The 23295-nt window shown below is 44.6% G+C and overlaps 1 protein-coding gene across 1 annotated transcript in view; it reads left to right on the forward strand.

The window, feature by feature from the left end:
* Positions 1-23295, forward strand: part of SEL1L3 (SEL1L family member 3) — a 107481-nt gene that overhangs the window by 14791 nt on the left and 69395 nt on the right. The window contains exons 3-7 of the mRNA XM_070398429.1: positions 10214-10340; positions 12462-12583; positions 12975-13090; positions 15678-15736; positions 22517-22649. Of these exons, the coding sequence (XP_070254530.1) occupies positions 10214-10340; positions 12462-12583; positions 12975-13090; positions 15678-15736; positions 22517-22649 (557 nt within the window). The remainder of the gene's footprint in view (positions 1-10213; positions 10341-12461; positions 12584-12974; positions 13091-15677; positions 15737-22516; positions 22650-23295) is intronic.

Here is a 23295-nt window from a genome sequence, read left to right on the forward strand (position 1 = left end):
GGCTCTAGGACACACTGCAATAGAATAAACCAGTCAGGACTCTAGCTGCAAATGCAAATTCCCAGCACCCATCCATACAGACTCAGTCAGACTCTGTAGGAGCAGGGCCCTGGAATCAGCATTTACACATTCTCATGACTGTTCTGATAGGACTCCAAGGCGTAAGAACCTCTGGACCAGGGCTGGAGCTGAGGGAACTTTGATCTAGAATTAGTGTGGCCAGACCCAGGCAGGGTTGGTGGGTGGAGGAAATCCATGGGCCTGTGACTGCAGACCTTTCCACAGGAAGGGCCTGACACCTCCTGACCTTCTAGAGGACTGGTGCTGGGCAAGGTGGCTTAAGGACATGGGGAAACAGCATTTCCTGGGGCCACCCTCACACAGCCCCACATATAATGAAAACTTCAAGGCCTGCGCAACTATATATAATAGCCTGTCAGAGGCCACTTTCCATAGAACCAACACATTTGGCATTAAGAAAATACTATTTTGAGATAATTACAGATTCATAGGAAGTTGCAAAAATGGTAACAATTCTATGTATCCCTCTCCCACCCTCCAGCTGCCCCTAATGGTGACATCATCCATAGTGAGAGCATGGTATGGAAACCAGGGAAGGGGAAACTGACGTGGAGCTAAAACTCTTAACTACAGGACTTTATTCAGACACACTCCTCTCTCTCTCTCTCTCTCTCTCTCTATATATATATATATATATATATTTGATTGATTTCAGAGAGGAAGGGATGGGGAGAGAGAGATAGTAACATCAATGATGAGAGAGAATCATTGATCGGCTGCCTCTTGCACTCCCCCCACGGGGGATCGAGCCTGAAACCTGGGAATGTGTCCTGACCAGGAATCAAACTGTGACCTCCTGGTTCATAGGTCAACGCTCAACCACTGAGCCACGGTGGTTGGGCCAGACTCCACCTCTTTCTTTGAGCACTTTTGTGTGTGTGCAGAGTTCTGTACAATTTTATCCTACGTTTTGTTTTAATCTCCGTGTTCTGTGTCTGGCTTATCCCATGTGTGTGCGGTGCTTTAAGTATGAGACACCTGGAAGCAGAAGGCGAATCCCTTTCCTGCGTGTGTGCGGGTCGGGTGTGGGGTGGGTAATTACTGTTGAAATCGCGGAACGACATGCATTTTGATGATCGGTGCACATCCCTCTCCCAGTCAGAAGCTCGTCCCAGCGATCATCTCGGTGGCCTTCTGCAGGGGGACCTGGTTTGTTAAGGAGAAGGAGGCAGGGGGCACACACAGCCACAGTTTTGCTTTGCCTTCGATTTTGTCAAGATTTAATGATTCCATTTCGTGTTTGGCCAGATCACATATTTCTCATTAAGGAATGACTGGATTGCAAGCTGGAAGTTTTCAAATGAAGTCATTTACAGCCTGGCTGAGTTCTTGGGGTACCTGATCATAGCCTTACAATGTCTTTTCTTGGCCCTTCCCACATTCACAGGGCTCAGGTTTTCCTCCCCATTTCTTTGGACCATGACTTGTGGGGGCGAGAACTGATCTAATGCAAGCACAACACAGAGCAAAACCGTTTCTAAGAGTCAGAGCCACTGAAAACAGGAGGGAGCTCGTGCAAACCAGCTCTGCTTGCACAGCTGTGATTTGTTCACCGTGAATGGGGAACGTTTCTTCTCCCTCCCCACCTTTAAGAGAATCAAAAGAGCAGCCCTGTGGAAAGTGCCCATGACCTCTGTTCTCAACCTCAGCTGTGTGGGGGCCAGGGGCCAGGCCTCTGGCTTGTTCTTTGCAGGGACTCTTGACGAACGCGAGTCAAGTCAGAACAACAAGATGGCATTAGGGAGCCGCACGGCGCCTTTCATGTCGGGTCCCTGCCTGTAGCGGCACTGGTGGCAGGTGTGGGGAATGGTTTCTGTGTCAAGTGCCTGGTATCCTATATGAGGGCGCTGCCTCTGGACTGAAGTATCTCCTTCCTGCTTTCATTTTCTTTTTCCTTTATAAAGAGAGTGAGCCACAGTCCCTGTGTGCGGTGGTGGCGTGAGTAAGGCTGGAGTGACCGTGCACCAACGGCCGAGGCGAGGCTGTGTCCACGCACACTCCTCTGCAACTGATCTCCGTTGCCAGGACCCGTCCCAGGCCAGGCCGGGGGTCTGATTTTCGGTAGAGATGCAGCAGACCTTTGTCTGGCCCTGCTGCGAAAACTTACCCTGGGTCAGAAGTGGGCAGCCTCTCAGGACACCTGCGTGCCCGGGCTCAGCCACCTGCATGCTGGTGCACCTGTTCCTGCTACATTCCAGGCGCATGGGCCATAGGTGGCCAGGTACACCACGCCTGTGGCTCTACGTACTACTGTCCGTTTCCTTAAGGGAGGAGACCAGGCCTTAGCTGTGGTCCCTCACCCATCACATGTGTGCCTGATTTAAGCACATATAATGAAAACTTCAGGCAAACTTCAGTCCTCTAGAAGATCAGGAGGTGTCAGACCTGAACTCACCCAGAGAGAGAAATCCACCACCCAGGCGGGTAGCTGTAGGCCCATCCGACTTCTCTTCCTATCACGTCCTACTGTGAGAGGCCAGCCAGGCCTGTTCCCTCTGTCTTCAGACTTTATGGCATATTCAGTTTCCTCTCACCACCTGCATTGCTGTCATGTGGTCTAAACCGCCTCGGTCTCTGTCTGGACTATGTCCACGGCCTGCAGGTGGCCTCCCAGCTTTGCCTCCTCCCCCACATAGCAGCCAGTGCCAGCAGGTTCCACCACCTCCCGCGGGCAGTTGCTCCTATGCCAGTCACCAAAGGTCAGCCCGTGTCGCTTACCGTGGCCGGTGGAATCTGTTCCTGTCCCTTCCCGCCCCATCTCCTGCCATGCTTCCCGTGCCCACCTGTTCTAGCCACGGGAGCCTGTTTGCTTCTCCACGAATGTACCAAGTTCTTTCCCACTTCGGGGCATTTGCATTGCTGCTCCCTCCTCCTAAGATGCTCCTGCCCCACCTCTCTGACCTCATCACACCTCTGCACAGATGGCATCTCATCAGACATGACTTTCCTGCCCACCTTATCTAAGACAGCAGCCCCACCCCTGCCACCCCACCCCACTGTTATCACCTTTCTTTTCCTTCATCGCCTTATTGCCACTGAACATTGTATTGACTACCTGCCATTGCTTTTTACTGGTTGCGTGTCTTCATCCCCGAAACGCAAGCTCCGTAAGACCAGGGCCCTGGATTGTTTTGTTCCAGTGGCACAGCGCCTGTGGGTGTCAGGTGCGCAGTGACTATTTGTCGCTTGAGTGATGAGACTGAGTAATGAATGCTCTTCGCCAAGGGGCAAAGACCTTTCTCTTATGCTTATGTGTGATCGTCACACTGTGTCAGCATCCTCACTCTGTGGTGTTGCCACATTAGGGAGCGTGGGGGGTAGGTGGTGGCTGCGCGCCTTCCCTGGGGCTCCATGCACACACTCACACTGCAGTTTCCCAGGTGGGGCCCCTGTGGGCTGTGCTGGTTAAGGCTGCAGCCTTCAGGTCAGCGATCCTCCTTTGCAGCCGCACTTGAGCTCGCCTGCACCCTGTGCGCCTGCCCTTGTACTTTGAGTCTGATTAGTTTGATTCTGCACCCCTATGCCTTGGCTAAAGCAGGTCCTTTTACCTGGATAGCTGCCACCCCTGACTCCCACTCCCCACCAACATCACCCTCCATTGCTACCTGCCATGTCTTCCTGGCAAAATTATGCCCACATTTTGGTAGGCAGCTCAAATTTCAACCCTTCCCCCACCCCACCCCACCTCGAAGCATTTTTCTTTTCTTTCTTTTTTTTCTTTTGGATCCCCACAATCAGAAATGAACTCTCCACCCTTTGGCCTCCCCTAGCCCGCTGTTGTTCCACCTCCCCATATGATGTGTGTCATGTTCAATTTAATTAGACAAAGGTTGATTGAGTACCTACTATGTACCAATTTCTTTACTAAATCTGGGCACTCAAATATGCAGACACCATCTTTCCCTCTTTTTAGGTGATTACGCAGGAGGTACATACAGCTACCAATAGAATAGCTACTTCCCATTACTGCCAGGCACTGTGTGAAGGGCTTTCGGTGGGTATCTAATTTAGATCTGCCCAGTGCTCTAGGTCATATTTACATAGCAGGAAACTGACTCAGAGAGATAGAGTAATTTGTCTAAGGTCACACAGTTATTCATGATGGAGCTGGGATTTGAACCCAAGTAGTTTGGTTCCCAAATGCTACACTTAACCATTAGTCACTACTGGGTGATGCCATGGAGCTCTTTATTAAAGTCATTGAAAAATGTTACCAAGCAGTCTTTAGTGTTAGGTGCTTTGCTAGACTTCTTCACAGAGGAGGAGACATTTGAACAGAGACTGGAAGGATGAGTTGAGTTTTCATAATCAGAAAAGGAATGGAGGGAGGGGCATCCAGGCAGAAGGGACAAGCACAGAGGAGGGAGTGCAGGCTAATGGGGGTGTTGTCGGTGAGTCTGCATCCCTTGATCTGAGGGATAGCAAATAGGTTTCGTCTTGCATGCTGACCCAGAGTGGTTGGGTGTGGCTACCTCCATTGCTGTGTTGCAAAGGATTCTGAGACTGAGTCTGTGCCTAGTGAGAGAGAGTGCCATGTGGATGGAGCACCAAAGTCCACCACAAGGTGAAAATGTGGAGGAGCAGCACTCCAGCTGTGTGTTTGTTCAGCTAGAATCTCAGGTGGAGATGAGCAGTTCAGGAAATAAGACTAGAAAGGCAGGTTGGAGCCATGCCAAGGTGTGCTAAACTTTCTGCCCTGCCCTAGCCGGTTTGGCTCAGTGGATAGAGCGTCAGCCTGTGGACTCAAGGGTCCCAGGTTTGATTCTGGTCAAGTGCATGTAACTCAGTTGCAGGCTCCCAGCCGTGGTTGGGGGCATGCAGGAGGCAACCAATCGATGTGTCTCTCTCACATTGGTGTTTCTCCCTGCCTCTCCCTCTCCCTTCCACTCTCTCTAAAAATAAGTGGAAAAAATATCCTCGGGTGAAGATTAAAAAACAAAAAAAAAAAGGAAAAAATTTCTGTCCTCATGTTTGCCTGTATGAACATTTTTCTAATCTTTCCTCTTAGTTCAAAAACTGGGGAGCATGGCAGTTTCCTTCTTTCCCACTCTTCTTTCCTTCCACTTAAAATGTATTCTCATCTTCAGATCTGTTGGATTGGAAGAATGGTTTCTTAGAACAAAATTCCATTATAACAAACCAATAGAAGATTAAGTCAAATATTGGAGCCAGACTCTGCCTGTCTCTGTGAAATATCAGTTTATGCAGCAGGATTATTCAAGTCAATGACATGATGATACTGTCTGTAATTACAAGAACTATGTATTGGGCACTTTTAGAAGAAGAAGAAGGAAAAAAAAGACTTAGTTCCTTTGTTTTTCCCCCAGTTAATCACAGTAGCCTGAATTTCCCCGTAAGAACACTAATTAATGCCTTGTATCTGCATTGCCCTTTATGATTCTCAAAACACCTTTTCCATGAACATTGCCTCATTTAATCCTCATAATATTCCCGTGGGAAAGAGTATTATTCTCGTCCTCTCTTTACGGAGGGGAAGCCCAGGCTCAGGTGCGTGTTTAACTGGAGCCCGACTTCCTGATGCTCCTGCTTTGCTATGTCAGTCTTTTACTGAAGTATGCTCATGCAGTCCTAGCCCAGGTTCCAAATCAGAAGGAGTACCCTTTGTTTCAAGTTGAATTTTCACCGATGTGTATCATCCTGTTTTCCTCCCCCCGCCCCCTGGACTTTGTCTTTTTGAAGTGGACAGAACATCCGTGGAGGCCCAAGGCGGGGAGGCCTCTGAATATGGCCAGTCCCTTCTCCCTGCCAAACAGAAATGCTCAGAGAATATGGCCCTCTTCTCTTTCAGCCAAAACAGTACCACATGCACCCGGTTTAAAAAGTTCAGATGGTGTAAAAGGGTTTGGGGGAAGAGCAAGCTCCCACTCCCCGCACCCCCACACCACACTCTTCTGGCCCCGTGCCTAGAGGCAAACTCAGTAGCACTCATTTCTTGTGTCTCCTCCCAGAAATGTTCTCTGCACTTGTGAACATTACGTGGATGCCCCTTCTCTTCGTACACAGGACGGAGGACACGATAAACGCTGCCCCGCACTCACTCACAGTGCAGCTGAGATTTCTCTGTATCAGCACGTGCCTAACAGCCTCATTCTTTTCAATAACTGCTTAGCATTGCATTGCCCGAAGGTCCTTAATTTAACTTGTCTCCTGCTGATGGTCATGCAGGTCATTTATACTCTTTTACTATTAACAGCGAGGTTTTGCCAAACATCCTTGTACATGTATCTTTTTGCACACATATGTATGTTTGGAGGAAAAATGACTAGGAGTGGAATCTATTTTATTCTTAAGACTCCTTGTATTGAACATGTCACAGACGTCCTTCATCACTCACTTCACTGCCTCGCATCTTTTTGGGGAAAGTTCTGACCTAAATCACACTTGCTGGAGAGTAGGGTGTTTGTTCTCAGTCTTTGGTTTTAAGGAAAATAAAATCCTCACTCACCACTGTCTTTTTAATGCCCCGTGTTTGGAAAGCATTATTGAGTTACCTGCGCTTTAGCTTTCCTTCTCTAGGTTGAAAAATCTTAGCTTGTTGTCCTCCAGGTTCTGTTTACAGATTTATAGTCATAGTTATTCCTTGCAACAAGACTGTTTCTTAACTTCTGCACAAAGGATCTCAGCCGCATTATTGTGACATGTTTGATGTACACCCAAAGTAAGGCTTTGTTTCGTGGAAACAGACCTTCCCCAGAGCTCTGGTCACTCAGCTGAACCGGACAATGGGCTACTTGATGTCCCAGCCACCCCCACCCATGGGTGATATTCAAAATACTTAATGACCAGGAAGAGGTGGGGGGCGGCACTCAGTCAGTCCCCAGGCGCTAGCCCTAGTGCTGAAACAGGACATTGCTGGAGCCCTGCTGAGCCAGGCTCCAACCTGAAGGAGAGGCCAGGGTGGGTGGCTGCTGGTGGGGCCTTGGACATATATCTGTATTTAACAACTAGTGTGGCCTCACAGGGGCATGCCAGCTGGACATCAGCCCTAGTTCTTGGGGAGGCCTTGTGACATGTGATGTGGTTTAAGAACGAGCCCATTGGTCTATAGTGGGAGACCAGGTTTGTGTCATACCTGGGTCCCTTATTAGCTATACAGCTTTCAACAAGACCTCACACTTTCCTTGTCTTCAAATGAAGGAGTTTGCACCACATGATATCTAATGCCTCTTCTTGCTCTAAAATTAGAGGAAATAAAACAAAACAGCCAGGCAGGTGTGGTTCAGTGGTTGAACGTTAACCTATAAAGTAGGAGGTCACAGTTCTATTCTTGGTCAGGACACATGCCCAGCTTGCAGACTCAATCCCCAGTAGGGGACATATAGGAGGCAGCTGATCAATTATTCTCTCTCATCATTGATGTTTCTATCTCTCTCTCCCTCTCCCTTCCTCTCTGAAATCAATAAAAATATTTTTTTAAAAATAAAACAAAACAGTCAAGGAGGCGGGTTCCAAACCTGAACTTTTTTCCTGGCATTTTATGTTTATGTCATAATGATGGCCTTTTCCTACCCAAGGACCTGAAAGAAGAGAGACTATTATTTGGCTTAGGCAGCATGGGCCACATTCTAGAATTGTGGGAAGTATTGGGCCAAAGAGAGGTTCAAATCCTGACTTGGCCACAGCGATAGTCATTTGTTAGTTTATTCATTCGCTCAACTCACTAAATATTTCCGGAGCTTCTGTCAAGTGTTGGGCACTGTTCTGGGCTTTGGGAACAGAACAATGAATGACGTAGTATCCCTGCCCTCTTGGAGCTTACATTCTAGAGGAGGTTGGACAAGCCACTTCACCTCTTTGGAGCTCAGTTTACCCAGCTGTGAATTCTTTCTTGGTGATTGACATGGGTTGTTATTCCCCATTCTGGTGCCTAGGAGAGCCACCACTAACCAGTTGCAGCACTCCAAGCAGCCACAGGCAACAACTAGAAAAGAATCCTGTGTGTTCTCCTAGGCTTGATGAATTTGGAAGTTCTTTCTTGCCACAAAACTTCATTTTCATTCATTATTTCTAATTGAATGTAAAAACAATATACGACTGAGGGGAAATTGCAATAGAAACTCCAAATCATAGAACTATTATTGAAGCTACAGATTTTATAAGAAAACCACCCTCACTTTGGCCTTGTTGGCTACAGAAGGTGTGTGTTCTTGTAAAATGATTTTAGATCTTTGGGTCTTAGGTTTTCCTTCCACCCTGTCTTTGCTGCAAGTTCCCCTGCTCAACCTGCTTTACTTTGATCCTGAGCTAAGGGCAGGCTCGTCAACATTCACTTTTCATTCCTTTCCCTTTGGAGACCTCCTTTATAAAATCGCCCTTTACTGGAGTCAGGTCGGGCAGAATCAAATCCTGCTCATTTTGATAACTGCTGCTAATACCCACTGGATAACTCAGCAGCAATCGCTAGCAGAGGGCCTGGGGGAGGGGGGCCTGACATGGCCATCTGGTCTCTTCTGTTCTAATCAACACCATGGAAGCCAAACCAGGGTTGGGCTGTTATCAGCCTCTTGGTGATTTTTCCCCTCCCAGATTCCAAAGACACACTTGCAGTATTTTTATTTCTAATCCCCCCTCCCCATCCCCATTACCGATCAGCAAGACCAATGTGCCCAACTTGAGCTCAAATTGTAAAGAAAAAAAGTTTGAAGTGTTTCTGTTGGAAGTGATAACGCCACCCTTTTGGGTTTCCAAATGCATCTCTACATAACAAAACAGGTAGATTTGTGGGCACTGGGGGAATTTGGCTTACTTAATTCTATTAGATATGTACACAGAAGTCTGAGATTATGAAAACTTTACTCCTATGATTTCCAAGTGTTAATGATCCAGAGGTACCTCTTTCTATGATAAAACACATTTTTTTTTTCATAGAGAAATGAGAGCTGGGGTGTTCATCATCCCAGATTGAGGCTCCCATAATTTGTGCCATATTGGCTTTTGGTAACTTGTACAGAAATCAAACCTTCCCTCTCCAAGAAGCCCAGGGAAACAGAATATTTCCACCATTTTAATCATGGACATTTAAACCGAGGAGTACTTTAAAGCAAGAGAAAAGTGATCTTTATTAATAGGTTGCGTTTAGTGAATTCATTCTTCTTTCCGGGGAGAGAGGTATAGGAAATAAGAACTTGACATTAGCCTTGTTAAAAGCAATAGGTATTAAATATAGATGAAGTAAGTCAGTTCTCCCTTTAAGATTTGTTATGGACACCCTCTTTTCTAGAGCCACAGAGTTCTCCCACATTTGCAAAATGAAGCGGAGGGCTCTCTATTTGGTTTTGAGGGGTATGGTTAGTAATATTTGCATAGGGTATTGTGTTGAGTATATTAGGAAAGTCTGCACAGAAGAAAAAAAATAACTCTGCAATTTTAAGAGCATGGATTCTAAACCCAAACTGCTTGAGTTTGAATTCCAGCTCCACCTCTTAATATATAACCTTCTCTAAGACTCGGCATCTATTAAATGGGAATAATAATAGACCCCATCTCATAGATTGTTGTGAAATTAAATGAGATTTTTCCCTGAAATGTGCTTCGCATGTTGCCTGGGCATAGTCTAAGTGTTAAATAAAAGTCATTATTTTGGCAGCTGTTCCTCCATTGCTTCACCTAAATGAATTTACATATTTTGTACATTAAGTTGTTATTATTATTTTATAGCATTGTGGACCATAGTGTATGCTGCTGAAGTGTTAGCTTACTATTATGACACAAATTCAAAATGCTTTTCTTAATATTAGAAGGATAGCATGTAAAATGGTTAAGCACCTAAGAGCTGAGCTCGCAATGCGAAATGTGGATCCACCAGTTATTAGCTGTGAGACCTTAGGCAAGTAATTTTACCTCTCCACGCCTCGGACTTCTCTGTAGAATGGGGGAAGTAATACAATCTACTGTATGGGGTTGCTATGAAAACTAACTGGGATAGCTCTGTAAAGTGCTGAGCAGGTGTGCCTGGTATATAGTCTGAGTTCGGGAAATGTTTGCTAAGATTTGCAGACTGTTTCATTTCAGTGTTTGACTGGAGCTAGGCAGAGGGGTCCAGGAAGAAGGTGATTTGGGAAGCAATGCTTTTCTGGAGATAATTGAAAGGCAGCCGTCTTGTCTTTTGCAGATGTGGTCACCCTCCTGGGCTTTCTCTATGCCTCCAGTGGAGAGAACACAGGCATCGTGAAGAAGTTGCCGAGATTTCGGAACCGTGAGCTGGAGGCCACCCGGCGCCAGCGGATAGATTACCCAGTGTAAGAATGGGCAGAGGGTGGGGGCTGGGGGGACCATTCCCTTTTTGTTGTTGTTAATCCTCACCGAAGAATATTTTTTCCATTGATTTTTTAAAAGTGTACTCTTATTGATTTCAGAGAAGAAGGGAGAGGGAGAGAGAGAAAGAAACATCAATAATGAGAGAGTCTCACTGATCAGCTGCCTCCTGCACGCTCCCTACTGGGGATGGAGCTGCAACCCAGGCATGTGCCCTGACTGGGAATCGAACTGTGACCTCCTAGTTCATAAGTCCACACTCAATCTCTGAGCCACACTGGTTGGGTTCCATTGATTTTTTTAGAGAGTGGGAGGGAGAGAGAGAGAGAGAGAGAGAGACTGATGCGAGAGAGACACATCAATTGGTTGCCTCCCACCTGAGCCCTAACCTAGGCCAGGGATTGAAACTGCAACCCAAGCACCTACCCTCAAGCTGGAATTGAACCCGTGACCCTTTGGTGTGTGGGCCGATGCTCTAACCACTGAGAACACCACTTTGGGCTGGCCAGGCTCTTTTTACCTGAGGACTGGAATCCCTTAAGAAGACAAGAAAAACCTTTTGTCATATGCTTTGATAAAATGTTGAGATCTACATGGCTTAGGCAGGATTTGTGGACCGGAAAACTTCAAAGTATTCCTGAGTTATTCTTGCACTTACCAACCCTCAATTTGCCTTAGACCTTCCATGTCACGGTCCCAGGAAACACAAGTGGTGGGGGGCAAGGTGTGGGGGCCTGAGGCATTTGCAGGGTTTCGAGGGCAGCCAGCCACAGCCAGCACAGATTGCAGCCTTTGTCCTGCCTTTTCTTGTCTTGGAAGATTGGATGAGCTGCTGGAAATCGCACCATTTCTGATCATCGTTGATTTCAGCAAAACCTCAGATATATTTTTTTTCCTTCTGCTGAATTAAAGATGCTGCAAATGGTTCCTGGTTCACCTCAGACTGGATGGATTTAGCAGAGTGATTTAATTCTTCCCCGGCTGCTGGCTGTAGAAAGATCTTGAGTCACTTTACTGAGCGTATGTTCTTGCTAAGCTTCCTTGTAATAACTTATCTTCATGAGCTTGCTCAGCTGGGTGGGTCAGGAGGGAGCTGTGTGGCACCATCTGTCTGCATATCTTACCACTGATTTGGAGGCCAGATTATAAAGCCCAGAATAATCTACAGGACTTGTTTGGCTATATCCCCAAAGAGCCTGAGGCCACTGCCACTTTACCCCCAAACTGTGACTCGGTTACTGGGGTGATGGAGAGAACTCTGTGCCTTTGTTTTGACCTTGATTCCTGTTTTATGTGCAAAATGCAGTTGCTCCCCTGCCTCATCTCTGAGCTGCTGGTCACTCACTCAGTGTGTGACATCAAGCAAGTGTTCAGCAAATATTTGCTGAGTGATTGATGGGTCCTATATCTTGGCTAAAATCTATCCTAGTTAAGTTGATGACTGTTATTTTATCCTCACTCCACAAATCACAGATGTACAATATTTTTTTTTCAACTAAAACAGCCCCAATTCAGAAATGAAATAATTAGATTAATTGTCCCATATTGGTCAGCCAGAACTATGATACTCAACCTAATGTATGCCTTAAAATAGTATATATGTGTCCCAGTTAGCATATAGTGATGCCATTTGCAGATTATGGTGCTCTTTCTACCTTACACTTTTATCTTTGAAAGAGACAAAATTGCTCAGAAAGCCCTAATTATGTTTTTCTTTTAATCATCGAAATTAGAATAGCTTCTTATCAAATCACCTCTTATTAAAATCCAGATTCTCATTCTATGTCTGGCTTTAGAAGCCTTAATCAAGAATTTAAACAGCAGGGATGTGAGGTTCTCATAGAGGCACAGAAACAGAGGTTTAGGTGCAGGTAGGATGTCTGCTAGTTGAGTACCATGATGCTTAACTCCTGTCTTTTACAGTTTCTATAACTATACCTCCTTTGTCTCAAAAACCAAGCTTCGCAAGCTGATCTCCCCGATGAACACGAAGGCAGATCTATCCCTTCATTAAAAAGAAAGCACTTTACTTGGTCATTGTTAACTATAATTACCTGTGCGTGGATGATACAATCTGCATAATTTCCTCCCCCTCACTCTTATAGGTTTACTGTTTCATTGTGGCTTTATTTACTCCATTATTGCAAGGCCAGTCTCTGCGGGATTCTGTACTTTGTTGATTCTAACGAGATGTACGGCACGCCTTCTGTATTTCTTACCGAAGAGGGTAAGTATGAAATAGAACCTTAAAACGATATCGTCATTTTCTCATGCTCTGTCTATTGGCATATATGTCTGTCTAGAATAAGGAAGATACTGTCAACGTGGCAATTTAGTGGGAGTGATGGTTTTCAAATGCAGGCTTCAAATTAAACTTTTTTTTTTTCTGGAAGCTTAAAATAGCTGTCTCTTTACAAAGGAATGCACGCGTGTAATTTTTTCTTTTCTTTTTTTTTCTTTTTGGCTTTGTTTTTGTTTAAAGGGAGAAGGAATGTGAGCTAGTCTGGTAGCTTCTTAGGATAATTGTTGAAAAGAGGTAGCCACTTCATTCACTCATATATATATATATATATATAATTTTTTTGGGTCATTTTCATGAGGTTTAATTTTCCTTTTAGGCCTCTTGCATATTCAAATGCATCTTGTCAAAGGAGATGACCTTGCGGTGAAGACGAAATTCACCCTGCCTTTGAAGGAGTGGTTTCGCTTGGATATTTCGTTCAACGGAGGCCAGGTACCTACGCACGCTGCTCCGCGACTCCTATCGGCATCATCACTTAATGTGAAGCATGGCTGTAAAGTCAAGAAGCAAGACAATCTCTAATAGCAAATTTGTGGCAAATGATAAACTCCTTACAACTATACACTTTTTCAATCAAACTTTTATGGATGGAAGTTTAAATCATAAGAATCCTATCCCATTTAATTGGCTCTTTAAAGTGCTGCTTTCAACCATACCGTGAACGAGTAAATAACATAGCCGGCTATATAGCCACAATTATCCGAGGAATCCAGCGCTTTTCCCCTGGCGAGATAGGCTTTGTGGAGATAAATGTTAACACAGCACCAGCCATGTTTATATAGTGTCATTGGATCTACAGCTTTTTTTTTTTTTACAGGAAATTTATTAGTTAGTGGAGTCAAGAAATGGTTTGACTGTTTTTGGCAGTTGAGACAATTGCTTATGTTTGGCATAAACAGACAAATAATAATTAACAAACCTAAGTGATAATCCTAGTGGGAGGAAGGGTGTTTATCTACTTCGTACTATAAAACACTGTTCATAACTGTTTCAAACTCTCATAAGGCAGATATTATGGATTATGGCAAATCCACTGTTATAATTGAAGACAATTCCCTTTTTCAATCTACACAATGTCAGTATGCTACCTTTTTTTCCTGGTGACTTTATTTTCTCAGCGGCTTTTCTTATTGATTTGTGATTTTCCAGCAACAAAACTGGAAGAGACTTCTTGTTTGTCTCGTGTATTATTAGATGTTACGCAGACCTCCCTCGGTGGCTAGGTTTATCTCATTTCCTTTTTCTGAAGAGAAAAGAAATCAGGTCAGTCCTTGTTGCATTACTGAGAAGAGCCTGTGAGATGTTGGTTGTTTTTATGTTAGTTTATTTCTTTAACGATGTTAGGTGACATCGCTGTGGTCCGTGTTTTAGCTTCTCATTTACATGATGATGTTGATGGCATAGCTTGGTTGCTGCTTTTCTCCTAAGGAGGTCAGCTTAGTACTGTGTGTCACTTAGGTATCAAATCATGATAGAGCAAATCACAGATCTTATTTTGCACCTGCTGTATGCAAGACACTGTGCTCAAGGAGCTTATAGACTATTTTGGGGATTAGCATTAGGCGGGTGAAGGGATGTCATAAGGTGAGCTTAATTGCCAAATGGCTCACATTGATTCGGAGACGAGAGACAGCACTTCAAGCTGGGATGCTCAGGGAAGCTTCCACGGAGAAGGTTCCTACGGATGGGCAGAATGAGAGGCAGAGGAGAGCCGGGAGCATCTTGGCACATCGCTGGGAGTGAGCGGAGAAGCCAGTTTGACCGGAGTAGAAATTTGTAGACCGCAGGACACTAATAGAAGAAAAAACTGTCTTTGGGGCTGGCATGTGGAGAATCTTGATTATCATGGAATTTGGGTTTCTGCTTGCAAAGCAGCAGGGTGTCATGGAAGCTTTGAGAGCAGAAGAAGAGTAAATCAAAGTAGTTCTTTAATTAAAGAGAAGGATTCAATGGCAGAGCACATGCTCGGATAAAGCAGGAGAGAAGAATTAGGCAGGCCAGATGGGATGGAAAGAAAAAAGATTTTTTTTTTAGTAGACTTTTTATCCGTTTCCTTTCCATTCCATCAGTTCTGCCTAAAAAATGTAGGTCCCGAAACAATACTTAATTGTTTTCCTACACAAAATCCATCTCTGTGGTGGGATGACCATATTCATCACTTTGACTAAAGGGACAAATTGAAGGAAAGTGAACGGTTGGATTAGAGAAACCACTGGTTTGAGTCATTTTCTTCATTTTGTAGATGGCTGAGTTGGGTTGGTTTTTATGGGCTTGTTTGTCTTTCAGAGACACAGTGTTGTGGGCACATCTTTGAGAACCTAGTTAGGCCAGCACATGTTTGGTAAACGCTGGCTCTGGGCTAGTGCCAGGAGGATGAAAGAGCTTCTTAACTCCAGGGGTTTGTGTTGGAATCCAAGACACCGAGAAGAATACATGACAGTTAATGGCAGCTAATAACACCCGGGACACAAACATTGTCACCATTGAAATGACTTGGGAAAAGAAGGTGGGAAACAGCAGTGCGCGAAGCCAGTCAGCATCAATTTTGTCCCCCACCCCCACCCCCCAAGGCTTTCATGGAATTCAATAAAAATTTCAAAAACTCCTTGTAGTATTTTACGCATTTTCTTGTCTTCTTGCCTGCCTTCCTTCCTTCCTTCCTTTTTTACGATTTTTAAAATTGATTTTTAGAGAGAGGAAGGGAGAGGGAGAGAGAGAAACATCAATGTGAGCACAAAACATTCATCGGCTATCTCTTTGGCTTGTAGTTTGGAAATCTCTGAAACCCACCAGGAAAAACTGCTTTACAGATCTTTTTACGACATCAAGTCATTTAGAGAAATTAAATTTCTTAAGTCTTAAAATACACACAGGGCTAGTAAACTGTTAATTTTATTTTTGCAGAAACTGATCAGGCAAAAGGCTATGCATCCCATTTTGAGTAATTTATATCCAGGACTATATTTATGATGTGGGGTGTTGAGGCATAACTGATTCTTGTGTATCTCTCCCACCACAGATAGTAGTCACCACCAGCATTGGACAGGATTTGAAAAGTTACCACAATCAGACCATTAGGTAAGTGTGATCTTTCTTGTGATTCAAATGTTGCTGAATGAGGGTTAAGGAATCTTCATGCCTTAGCCTTCAACCCTAACGTAATTCATTATTCTCACACCTCCTTATTCAGCTTTCCAAGCATGGACTAGTCTGCCCTGTAGCTAATCTTTGTACTTTTTTTTCTTTCTCCTTTTTACTGTTCACAAACTCTCCCTTTTGCCCCACAACCTTTTTTCCTAAGCAGGAGAAACTACTTCTCTCTCCAGATCGAATTGTAAATTCTTTCTTTCATGGCACTTCGCATTATTCATTTTCTTTGAAATTATCTTCTACGAAGGATTCTGAAAAATAAATCAAAATATTAATGTTGCTTATTGAGAATGGTTGGTAACGTTGGCCTAGTATAAGACATAAAAGCAGACAGTCTTCATATTTATGTTTATAATCTAAATTTGAAATGTATGCAACTATTGATATTGGTGTAACTTTTCATCTTTATAGAACTGTTCTCTATAAGAGTTATAGAAACTGAGAATTGGGTCCCTTGCCTTGTATTTCATAATTTTTTTGAATTTGCTTCTTTATCCCTGTATAATAGCATGTGTTAGTGGCAGAACCATGGGGCAACCTTCTTTAGGAACTCGGGATACCTCATCATAGTTTGATAATCCTATGTAATAAAAGCCTAATATGCTAAGTGTCTGGTTGTCTGTTCAACCAATCAAAGCGTAATATGCTAATGATATGCTAAGGCCACTCAACCACTTGCTATAACATGCACTGACTACCAGGGGGCAGATGCTCTGACCGGTAGGTTAGCTTGCTGCTGGGTCTGGCAGATCGGGACTGAGCGAGATGGGCCAAACACGCCCTGGAGCCCTCCTGCGGTCCCTCCCCAACTGGCCAACCTCCCTCATCTCAATCCCACAGGCCAGTTAGAGGGACTTCATTGGTGCATGAATTCATGCACCGGGCCTCTAGTATATATATATATTCAAATGCTTAAGAATGAGTCTAAAGAACAGAAACAAAAATTACCAGCTTCGAACATATGGTATTTTTTAAATGTATCAGGACAGTTGGACACCTTGCCTGGGCTGGGGTGGGGGAGTCATTCCTCCCTCCTGTAGTCATTGACTACACCAAGCACAAAGCTGCCTTTCCAAACACCTCCATTCACTCAAAGGCCCTCACAACCCATATTTTCTTGAAAACCAATTATTACAGAAAGGAAAGCAAACAGGAGGAGACAGAGGAATAAAGGGACATACTCTCTACTCCCTCCCTCCCGCCTCCCCCCCACCCCCCATCCCGCCATTTCTGTTTGCATTTAAGCCAAGCTGATTCCTTTTAGGCCCTGGGCACATAGAACAATTCTTAGAGTCATGGCCGGATTAGAGGATTAGAGTTATATGAAAGGCTAAAGAAGTGTTATTCCTTAACCTGCACAGATAGGTCAGTGGTGACTTGATAGCTCTATTGTATGTAGACCGAAGCCCAAGACTGGAGCAGAAGTCTGCAAGTGCACTGATTGGATTTAGACCAGCCCAAAGGCAGTTGGCAGGTGTGAGTTTTGCTGTATATAACAGGTGGCTGTGAGCTCTTTTCTGAAGAGGAGAATAGGAAGGCCCGGGAGTTTTTTGCTTTGGTGAAACGGATGATAGTGGCTCTTTGGAAATCCCTCGAGTGCCCTGTAAAGGGGGCTCCAGAAATTCAGGATTTGTGTTTCAGGATATGAAATCTAAAATAATCCCTCCCTCAGCCCAGCCCAGCCAGCATGGCTCAGTGGTTGAGTGTCGACCTATGAACCAGGAGGTCATGGTTCAATTCCTGGTCAGGGCACATGCCTGGTTGTGGGCTCAAACCCCAGTGGGGGTTGGGCAAGAGGCAGCCGATCGATGATTCTCTTTCATCATTGATGTTTCTATCTCTCTCTCCCTCTCTCTTCCTCTCTGAAATCAATGGAAATATATTTAAAATAAAATAAATTAAAATAATCCCTTCCCTTTTCTCCCTTGACACCCACCTCCAACCCCAGAACATTTATGACAACCAATCGAATTTTATAGGATCTTTTTCATTTTTTATGTAAAGGTTTCCTTTCCTTCTAAATTCCAGAAATCTAGAGGCTGACATGACTAAATCATAGACATAGAGGTCACAGTCTGACCCAGAGCTGGGAACAGGGTGAGGTGAGAAAGGAAAAAAACAAAGTCTACCACCCTCAGTATTGTATTAGTTTGCTGGGGCTGCTGGAACAAAGTCCCACAAACTGAGTAGCTTCAACCACAGAAATGTATTGTCTCCCAGCCTGGAGGCTCGAAGTCCAAGATAACGGTGTCAGCAGAGCCATGCTCCCTCTGAAGGCTCCAGAGAAGGGTCTGATCCAGACCTCTTTCCCAGCCCTGGCAGTTCTTTGACGTGTGGCAGCATAACTCCAATCTTCACATGGTGTGCGTGTCTGTCTTTGCCCAAAGTTCCTCTGGTTATGAGGACCCCAGTCACCTGGGATTAAGGGCTCCCAGCATGGCCTTCTCTTAACTTACTACATCTGCAATGACCCTATTTCCAATAGGGCCACATTATGAGGCCCTTGGGAGTTCAGACTTCAACATATGAATGTTGAGGGGGGGTACAATTCAACACATAACAACAATCACGGTAACTAACATTTACTACAGTATTTTCTACAATCAAAATTAATGTCAAGAATCCATAATGAACAGAATATCACAATATTAAGAAAAGACAAAATCAGTGTGGTCATAGAAGATTGTAGAGATGAGGGCTGGTTTCCTGGTATATACATACCAATCCAACATCCCAGGTAAAACACCAACGTGACTCCTTACTTGGCAATATTGGCAGTGCCCACACCTAGGAGTGCCCTCCCCACCACCTCAGCTGCTCTTCCCTGATCCCTGGAACCTCTCCCATCAAACTAAAGAGTTAACACCAGGCCCATTGGGATCCTTGTGATTAGATATTTGGAATTGCACTTTCAGAGTGGGCCAAGCCGGTGGACTGAATAGTCCAGATGTTTCTAGAGGTTCCAAGGAAAGCTTCTTCACCTTTTTTTTCCTATTTGTTCTTGAAGTAAAAACATAATGGTAGCTGCTCTCCTACAACATTGGTTTAGGAAGGTCAGTAACTAAGTGCTCAAATGTGCAGTGCTACCCATGCATGAAAGACTGCCAGTAACACTTGGTGGCAGGTAACAACTGCAGACCTGTACAGTGTCAAATTCACTCACCTGTCCATCCATCCATTCATCCATTCACTCGTCCGTCCATCCATCCATCCATCCATCCATCCATCCATCCATCCATCCATCCATCTATCCATCCACCCTCTAGTTTATATTCACGCATTCAACACAGCGGCCATGTGGCAGACACAGTGCTAGACTCGGACTAAATACAGTCAGTCCCTGCCTTCCTGGAGCTAAGAAGTCTAGTGGGGGAGACAGATCTTCGACAGATTAAGTCACAAATAAATTTAAAATGACAAATTGTGGCGAATGCTGGGAAGAAAAGGAGTAAGGCAGCCTAAGAAGATGACAAGGGGTCAGCATTTAGAGCAGGTCCTGAGGGAATGACATTAAAGATGAGAATTACTCTAAGGAGTGAGGGGGGAGGCTAATTGGTGGCTCTAAGTTCCCCTGTGAAAGCCCCCTCGAGCTGGGGCTGTTTTCTGATCCTGAGTGAGGTCTGTTTAACAGCATTGGCTGCCCATGCTCTGCAGTCATAACCCAGGAAGCTCTTCTACGTCCAGATGAGAGTAGACGTCTGCCAGTGTGTCTGAGGTTTTTGAAAGGGACCAGCCTAGGCTCTGGAAGCTCCAGCTCAGCTCTTATGTCAGAGAAACGGATGACCATCATGCAGTGCACCCATCAAGGAATCACTTGCAATGTTTGTGCAGCCTCTGAGGATTTTAGAGGAGAAAAATGTTGGAGACCAAGCTGGAAAGATCTCCTATTTGGCTATATTATAATCATGATGAAAAAACTGAAAAAGATAACCCAGTACCATAGGCACCAAGTAATTTATTGGTCAACTTCAGTTAAAGCAAAGTTTTATTTTAAAAAGGTACCGTAACCATTTTATTTTAATTAAAAGATAGAAATGTACAATCATTGCCAGTCTTTGCAGGTAGGGCCTTTCCTTTGAATATGAATCTCCCGATCAGAGTTCTCTCTGATCTTTTGAGTAAACGGCATGCAGTGTCTGTTTCTTCCAATGAAAAGAAAACAAAGACACATGTAAAATGATCAGAGCCTAAAATCCATCTAGATGTCTTCGATTTCTTTTTCCAACCTTTTACAATTGTCCCACTTCCACAACAATTTTTAGTAACCTTTTTTTTTTTCAGAGAGGAAGGGAGAGGGAGTAAGAGATAGAAACATCAGTGATGAGAGAGAATCATTGATCAGCTGCCTCCTGCATGCCCCACACTGGGGATCAAACCCACAACCCTGGCATGTGCCCTGACGGGGAATTGAACTATGACCTCCTGGTTTATAGGTCAATGCTCAATCACTGAGCCACGCTGGCTGGGCAGTAACCATTTTTTAACTGAGACTCCTCGAAGTATTCAACTCAGAATGAACAACTTTTTTTACAGAATGAACAACTTCTGCCCCACCCATATTTTATTGGGTAACATAATATTTACTTATGTTGTACAATTAAGTGACCATACAATTGGCATTAACATGTTTGGAAACAAACACATCTGACTTGTACTAAGCATGTCACTCAAGTGGTGGTAGACAAAGTCCAACAGTGGACTAGGATAATAATAATAATCATGAAGTTATGGTGCCTACTATGTGCCAAGCACTGTTCTAAATGCTTTGTTTAAATCCTAGTTCTTTGAATCTTCTCAACAACCCTGTAGACAGGTATTATTATTATATTTATCCCATTGATAAAATGAGAAACAAGGCTCCAGCATGCAGGGATGGGTCATCAGGGGAGCGGGCGGGCTGGTTAAGCAGAGTTCCTGAGAGCTTTTACTCCAGAAGCATTGCTTGGTATCCACGGAGTGCGGGGGATTGTCTCAGGAGGGCAGTTCAAGTCTTTCCAAGGCCTTGGAAAACAGAGTCAGTGTACGCTCTGAGATGATAACTCTGTGGTCCCACCTAAAAAAAGTCGGGGGAGGAGACCGTCATCTTCTCCTGGCCCCTCAATTCTGAGATTCTGCAAAGAGAACTAACGGGAGAGGAAGCACTTCTTTTCCATGTGAGTTGCCTTTGTCTAAAGCGCATTCCAGAGCGCTCATGCCAACTGCCCTCAGTTGGTGCTGTCTGCATGGGCCCATCTCGGGCCCATCTCGTCACTCTTTTGTCTCCCTCTCCAGCCAGGTGTGCCTGCTAAGGGTCAGGTTCCTTGTTAACAGTCAGTCCATCTCCCCGCCCTCCCCGCCCCGCCCCCGCCCCACCTCACCTTGCTTGTCTTTTTTTGATCCAGCCGCTGGTAGCTTTCTCTGTCCCCATGAGCATCACCCTGGCCTGTTGCCCCTGTGGCTCTCTGGGCTCCTGGCGGCCTGCCTGACATTTTATGCTCTTTCTTTCTGCTTCCATCTGCCCTCTACGCTTCCTGGCTCTTTGCTCTTTGCCTGGCTTGATGTCCACCCCCACCCACTTGCTGTTCACATATGCTCTCATTGCACCTTTCCTATTTTAATTTTTAAAGAAATAGGCAATTAATGCACATGGTTTAAAAAAAATAAAATTATATGAACAGGTATACAGTTAGATGTCTTGCTTCTCTCTCTGCCCCCATCCATTCCACCCCTAACATCCCCAGGGCACTCTGTGCCATGAAGAAATATTGTATTTGTTCCTGTGTACTTACAAAGTTTTTATGCAAATCAATAAAATATATATTCATTTTCCTCTTTCCTAGGTTAAAAGTATACCCTTTGTTCTGCACTTTTGTTTTTATATTTTTCACTTAGCAGTGAATTTTGGAGCTCTCTCCAGGTCAGTCCACTGAGCCCCCATCCCTTGTTTAAGCTGTGTAGGGAGAGAGCGCACGGCCAGGCCCCAGCACGGGTGTGGTCAGTCCTCACTGATAGAGGTCTGGAGTTCGCCAGTCTCTGGCGAATATAATCAAGGTCGCAAGGAACAGCTTTGAGCATTTTATTTGTGCTAACCCAGTTCTCCTTCCATTTTCCTTCCTGACCCTTTGAGTCTTTGAGGACAACATAGACTTTCGTTGTGTCACCTGTGCTGACCTTTTGTCTTTGGCCAAGACCTTTGACCTTGCTGTGGCCTCCTCCTCCTAACTGAATTTACATAAGTTCTTATTTAATAGGATATGTTTTTAGTTTTCCTCCACAGATACCTTCTATCCATTCAACAAGTTTTGTGTGTTTTTTTCCTCCTTTTAGAGTGAAATAGTTCCTGTTGTGGCCAGCAATTCCAAATAATTTTAATGATTCCAAACAGTTTCACCCATCTCAATAGCCATTCCTTTTTGACAGTAAGCCAGGCACTCAGCTAGACGTTTTATATCTTTCTATTCACTTAATTCTTTTAACGATCCTATAAGTGAGGAGCTAATTGACTAATGAGAAAACTCAGTCCCAGAGAGGTTAAGCGACTGGTCCAAGGTCACACAGCCAGTAAAGGGCAGAATCATAGCCCAAGCCTGCCTAACTCCACCATCATCTCATCTGCTAGAACTCAGAGTGAAGGGCCTATGGGAATTTGGAGTAAGTTAATGAGAGTCAATGCAAGAGTTTCTTTTTCAAAATCTGGTTCAAACACAGAGCCTTTGTGTTTTTCTGTAGATTCCTGGAGGACTTCCATTATAATGACACTGCTGGGTACTTCATTATCGGAGGGAGCAGGTATGTGGCCGGCATCGCAGGGTTTTTCGGACCTCTGAAATACTACCGTCTCCGCACTCTGCACCCTGCACAGGTGAGCCCTAGGGGTCGAGGCAAAGTTTGTGGGTGCTCACGGGTGTGTGGCTCAGGCCTGGAACCCTGTGTAAACAAAAGATTTATTTAAGCGGGATCTCTCATCGGCTCTGTCACCAAACATTATTAATATTGAGTCGTTTCCCCTAGCTAACACGATAATAGATTTCTGTTAACGTTTGGTTCATTTAGTACTCATAAAATGGAAACCATTTACTTCCTCTGTTTTAATAACCACTGGATTAATTATAGAGTAGGTTTTTATCAGGCTGTTGCCCATCCAGTGATTAAACTAATGAAAGGAGAGAGTCTTAGTTATTTGGTAAAGCTTCCTTTAGATGCTATTTTTTAAAGGAGCAACAGAGCAGCCTCGCTAGCAGATGAGGTTCTGTTCACCACGCCCTTCAGAAACTCGGGCCTCCGGCTCACACTCAGGTGGCCGGCCCAGAGGGCTTCATAGCTGCTGTTGGATGGCTCTCACTTCCAAACCCACCCCCAGATGCACCTGTCCAGTGTCCAGGCCCACCCACAGGGCTGCTGCCCAGGGAGGAGGCTACCACACAATGGCCCTTACAGCCATTGTTTTCTCTGCCTTTGTAAAGAGATCACTGAATACCTGAAAAAGCAACTTTCTTTCATTCCTGTGA

This window comes from Myotis yumanensis, unplaced genomic scaffold, assembly GCF_028538775.1.
Source record: "Myotis yumanensis isolate MYYU_CA2020_CCGP unplaced genomic scaffold, mMyoYum1.0.hap1 SCAF_1, whole genome shotgun sequence".
Taxonomy (NCBI): domain Eukaryota; kingdom Metazoa; phylum Chordata; class Mammalia; order Chiroptera; family Vespertilionidae; genus Myotis; species Myotis yumanensis.